General features: G+C 49.4%; 1 protein-coding gene across 1 annotated transcript; it reads left to right on the top strand.

Annotated features, from left to right (window-relative positions):
* The first annotated feature begins 2,928 nt into the window (after positions 1-2,928).
* On the top strand, positions 2,929-5,410 carry TEX37 (testis expressed 37). Its single transcript, XM_005858174.1, has 3 exons — positions 2,929-2,955; positions 3,553-3,645; positions 4,988-5,410. Exons 1-3 carry the CDS (start codon positions 2,929-2,931, stop codon positions 5,408-5,410), a joined length of 543 nt encoding a protein of 180 aa, XP_005858236.1.
* The last annotated feature ends 266 nt before the right edge of the window (positions 5,411-5,676 follow it).

Raw genomic sequence — 5,676 nt, 5'->3', positions numbered from 1 at the left:
ACATAAATTCAACTAAAATTGCCTTTAGCAAGAAAAGAAATATATTGGCTCACACAAACTGCAAAATCCAGATGTAGTCAAGCTTCAGGCATGGCTGTATCCAGGGACTCAGTGTCCTCATGATGCAGTCACTTTCTCTCTCTCACGTCACCTCACCGATTTGAGGAAGGCTCGCTGCTTAGCACTTTTACTTTGAGTTTTGCTCTCACCGGAATATGAGCTTTGTGCAACCCAGGATTTCCACCTATTTCGTTCATCTGCAAGGTTCAGAACAGTGCCCAATACACAATAAGGGCCCAATGAATATTGACTGAATAAGTGAAAGGGGACATCTGGTGAGAGACCATGGAGAAAGTAGCCCTTAAACAGAGTGGCCTTTAAGCAGCCGTGGCCAGTGTTGCTCAGTCATTAGAGTCAACGCATGGACCAATGAGTGACAGGTTTGATTCCTGGGTCAAGGGCACACACCTCTGTTGCAGGTTCCCCAGCCCCAGTAGGGGCACGTGCAGGAGGCAACCAGTTGATGTGTATGTATCTCTCTCCCCCTCCTCCCTCCCTTCTACTCTCTCCAGAAATCAATGGAAAAAATATCTTCGGGTGAGAATTAAAAAACCCCAAACATTGTAAATAGCATAAAATTTACCATTTTGGGAGAGTTTTTACAACAGTTTATTTGAGCCAAAACTGACAATTGCCAGGAAGCAAGTTCTCTAATGCTTTCCTCATTTTTAACCTTTTAAAAAAATCCTCACCCGAGGATATATTTTCATTGATTTTAGAGAGAGGGGGAGGAGAGAGAGAAACATTGCTGTGAGAGAGAACATCAATTGATTGCCTCGCACACGTGCCCTGACCAGTGATTGAATCTACAACCTGGGCATGTGCCCTGATCAGAAATCGAACCCACAACCTTTAGGTGCATGGGCTGATGCTCCAACCAACTGAGCCACACAGCCGGGGCTCATTTTAACAATTTTTAAGTGTACAGTTTATTGGCATCAAGTACATTTATGATGTTGTTCAATCATCAGCACCATCCATTTCCAGAACTTTTTCTTCTCAAATTGAAACTCCATATTCATTAAACATTAACTCTCCATTCCTCCCTCATCTCAGTGCCTGGTAACGACTAGTCTACATTCTGTCTCTATCAATTTGATGAACCTAGGTACCTCATATAAGTGAAATCATACAATATTTGTCCTTTATGGCTGACTTATTTCACTTAGAATAATGTTTTTCATGGTTTATCTATGTTGTGACATGTGTCAGTACTTCATTACTTTTTAAGGCTGAAACATATGCTATTGCCTGTAAGGTCTTGTTTATCCATTCGTCTGTGGATGGACACGTGGGTGCTTCCACCCTTTGGCTATTGTGAGCGATGCTGCTGTGAACACGGGTGTGCACGCATCTTCTCGAGCCCCTGCTTTCAGTCCTTTTGGGAATGTACTGAAGTGGAATAGCTGGATCAATCGGGTAACTGTTAACGTTTGAAAGAACTGCCATGCTTTTTCCACAACTGTTGCACCATTTTACATTCCCACCAGCAATGCTGGTCCCAATTTCAAGGGTTCCAATTACTCCACCTCCTGGCCAATACTCCCAATGAGTGTGAAAGAGGGTGGAGTTTTAATGAATGGAAGTGGGATAAGCTAGCCTTTCAGGCAACAGAGGCCTGAAGGGGTGATGGTATCAGACGGATCCAGTCACACACAGTCTGATGTCATACTTCTCATGGGAGTCTGTTTGTCCCCCTCTCCTGGAAATAGACTGATTCTGCAAATGCTGGAAAGCTCTCCTCCTGGGTCCCTCCCGAAGCTGCCAGGTTCATGGTGGCTCAGGTGTGCTGGGACACAGTGGCTCACTGTGAGGCAAGGTGGCCAGGGACAGGGCACTGACATGCAAGAGGTTAGCCAGTCACCTAATCACAATGCCCAGGGTCTGTGACCCAAACAGCCTGCACCATGTAGGTCAGGGCTCATCTCAAAGACAGGCGTGGCCGTGGGCGGAGCTGTTCCATGCAGCGGGCTCCTGCAGTCAGCAGGGCAGGAGCAGCATCTCCCCCTCGGCAGCAAGACGGGCAGGGGCTGGTCCCAGCCCCAAGAGGGGGGCTGTCTATACACAAAAGAAAGGGGCAAGGAGCCAGGTGATGTCTGGCACCCAGAGCCCGCTGAGCGGAGTGCGGTGCAGGGCAGAACTCCTTGAGAATGAAATGGAGGACCAATCGAGAACCTCGGGGTCCATGAACACAAGCGAGGGTGGGTTCAGGGAGCTCCCCTGTGCCAGGTATAAGGCCTCACCACAGAACTTCAGGGCTGGGGCCAAGGGCCAAGGTTGGACCCACACATGCTCTTGTTTAGCTGGAATACCGAGCCTCACAACTGTCCTCCACTGGACACCCCCGTCTCTACTAGAAAACACGGTGTGTGCTTCTGAATCGGCTGCCTGCATCTCTGCAGCTCAGAGCCTCCGTTCAGTGGGGCCTGTGCTGGAGGCAGCGCCTTCCAGCTCTGAGGGCCCAGTCTGGGTACATCTGCAAAACTCCCCATCAGTGACAATGTGCTCCAAGCTTGACATAGCCACGGTGGAGCCTGTGCCCATGGAAACTGGCCAGTGCTGTAGCCGGGCTTACTTGTCCCCAGAGCAGCTGTTAAACATGACCAGGCTGCACTTGACCTTCTTGAGAGGCAAACCTGATGTTCTCACAGCTCGAATTCCTTCTCGGTCCTGCTTCAGCCCCTTTGTCCCAGGGCCCCTGTCCACCAGCCCCTTTATCCCTGCTGCCAGCCAACCCCTGATGACTGAATAATGTACAGGGTGGGGCGAGGCCCGTGTCTGCTTTGCACAACTTGTGAGCAGTGGCTGCTTTCCCTGCCTGCGGTAGAAGCAGGGCTAACCCGCGTGTCTGTGCCTAGGTTGTCTGCGATGGCGCGTGTGGTGTGCCCCCTGAAGGTGAGTGCCTGGGTTTCTGTTTCTGTCCCCTGTGACCATCTCAATGTCGGCAGCAAACAGGCCAGGGAAGGGCCGGGTTCTTAGGCTCTGAGGCTCCCTCAGGTCATGACTCTGGAATGTTTGCTGTTGTAAACGGGCAGAGGAAAGCTAAGGGTTTACAATTTTCTGGAGGTTCATTTATTTACTGGGTATGCGTTTAGTAGGCACCCTCGGTGTGTGGGGCACTGTGCTGGGATTGGGGCCGCAGGGAATGCCTACGGTGAGGTCCTAACCCAGTGCACTCGTCAAGTCAGTGCAGTGCACACAAGTGCAGGTGAGCAGAAGAGAGAGGCCGACTCTTGGAGAGATGTGGGGGAGAGAGTTAATTTGGGTCTTGGAGGAATGTAGGAGTTTGTCAGTCGGTGAGGTGAGCAACTAGTGTTTCCAGCAGGAGATAAGCGTATGTGCCAGGCACCTGTGAAGAGAGGAAAGATGTGAGGAAGAGGGCATGGAGGGGAGCAGGGTGCGTGGGAAAGGTCAGCAGAAGCCAGATCACGCTCACGCTGAGCTCCCAATGCCGGGCATTAGCGCCTTGTTTGTACTCGCCCTTGCCCTCAGGCCCCTGTGGATTTAGACATCTACCAAAGCTCCTACATGGTCGACTATCAGCACCACGGGAAGCGCAAGTACTCCAGCATCTCACCGCAAGAGGTAAGACGCGCTCTGCACTGTCTTCCATTCAACTGCCCACTAACATCTTTATTTCATTTCTATACGCATGTGGACCTCTGAGGCACTTGCTTAGGACAATCCCTGATGCCAGGAGGTCTAAGAGGTCTTTTCTGCATAGCTGTGTGTGGAGATATATACAGGTCATGCATACAGAAGAGTGTAAATAACATACACCAATGGGTGAGACAGCACTGACAAAGCAAACACGCTGCGCCCTCCTGCTCAGCCTCCCACCTTCAGAATAGCTACCGTGCTGAGTGTGGGGCTAGTCATTTCCTTGTGTGAATGTGTTTTTAAGAAGAAATCGTTTCACTTGTACGTGTGTGTACTTCTAGACAGATTGTTTAGGTTGACCTATAGGAACTTTATTATATGTTGGGTCATATTGCATCTTCTGTGACCTTCACTTTTTGCTGCACATGTGGATGGTCTTCATGTCCTGCATGGCACGGTATGCCACACAGGCTGCCCTTCTCCTGGTGGCAGACATTTGGGGTTTTTACTTTTTGTTAGCCTCCTGCCCCCAGACACTGCGGTGAAGATGTGGCACAGCCTCACGTGCGAGAGGAGACCCATTCCTGGAGTGGCACTGGTTGCCCCTGGGGACATCACTGGTTTCCACAGTGGTGGCATCGTTGACTTTCTCCCCAGCAGAGGCAGCCACGCCTGTGACTCTAATCTTGCCATTACTTGGCAATACCAGACATTTAAAAATTTTACCAATTTGGTGGCTTTGAAATATTTTTCCAATATCTTTTCACTTGTTATGAATATTTACTATTCTGTGAAATGTCTGTTCATGTCTTTTGACCATTTTTCTATTGAATTGCTTGTCTTTTTTTAAATTAATTTGTAGGAGTCCTTTAAATTCTGGACAGCTTTCATTTATCAGTTATATGTAAGACATCCTGTTCTGCCTAGAGGTAGCTGCACTAAAAATAATGTCTACACAAAGGTGGAACAACTTCTGAGCTACGTTATTTAGTAGAATCAAAGTACAGAATTCATTTATAATGTGCATTGTTTATACACCAACCAAGGGGTGGATATACACACACATGTCTACATGTACAGATGATATTTCTAGAAAGTTACAAAAAAACACTAGTGACTGTGGTTGCCTCTGGAGATGAGGATGGGAGAGACTTTTCATGATTAACCCTTCTGTATTATTTCAGCATTTCCCTCTGTTGTTTATATCGCCATTCAAGAACTAATTTAAATTGTTTACTAAAGTGTGCTCTGTCGTAGATACTTCCAAGGAAGCCACCCGTCCTCCATCTCGCTCTGCCCTCCATTCATGTGTGATTTGTTCCCACAGCAAATGAAGGTGGACACCCAGCTCAGGGAAAAAGAATTTTATAAGCTCACCCCCAGCCTCAACCCCAAGCTAAAGGATGGATACCCTGCCTTCAAAAGACCTTACATGACTGCCAGAGACCTGGGACAGCCCGGCTTCTTCCCACCACTGGACCGCGTGAGCACCGAGGAGCACAAACGCAGGTGCACCAGTATCCGCCCCTTCGTGTACGCAGCTCCCCATGCTTGGTCCCTGGCCCAGGGCGATCCGAACTGGGCCCCCCAGAGAGCTGACTTCCCATGCCTCCTGGAGCCAGAGCGCCAGCCTGCTGCCGAGGAAGGCACAGGCTACCTGCTGCTGCCCGGCTGCCTCTGTCCTCACCGCCTTACAACCAAGGTCCCCATCTTGACCCGATGGGGCCCCCTACTGCCGTTCTACCAGTAGGAAGGTCACCATGGAAGTCCCTCCCTCTCACAAGGAAACCCCTGCTCTGGCCTCAGATTCCAGAGAGGAGAACTGAAAATAAAACCTCGGAAAGATGTTCCGGCACCATTGGTACTATGCCATTCACCTTGCTCCCTGGCCTGCCTGGGACACAGCATCCCACCAAGGAGAGAGGGAGGAGGAAAAGAAAGAAAACTGTGTATGAAGGGCTGCAATCTGTGTGGTGTTTCATTATCATTAAGAAAACTGATGTAAGGATTCTTACT

Source organism: Myotis brandtii, unplaced genomic scaffold (genome assembly GCF_000412655.1).
Source record: "Myotis brandtii unplaced genomic scaffold, ASM41265v1 scaffold1152, whole genome shotgun sequence".
NCBI classification, from domain to species: domain Eukaryota; kingdom Metazoa; phylum Chordata; class Mammalia; order Chiroptera; family Vespertilionidae; genus Myotis; species Myotis brandtii.
This window is presented reverse-complemented; position numbering and strand designations above follow the sequence as displayed.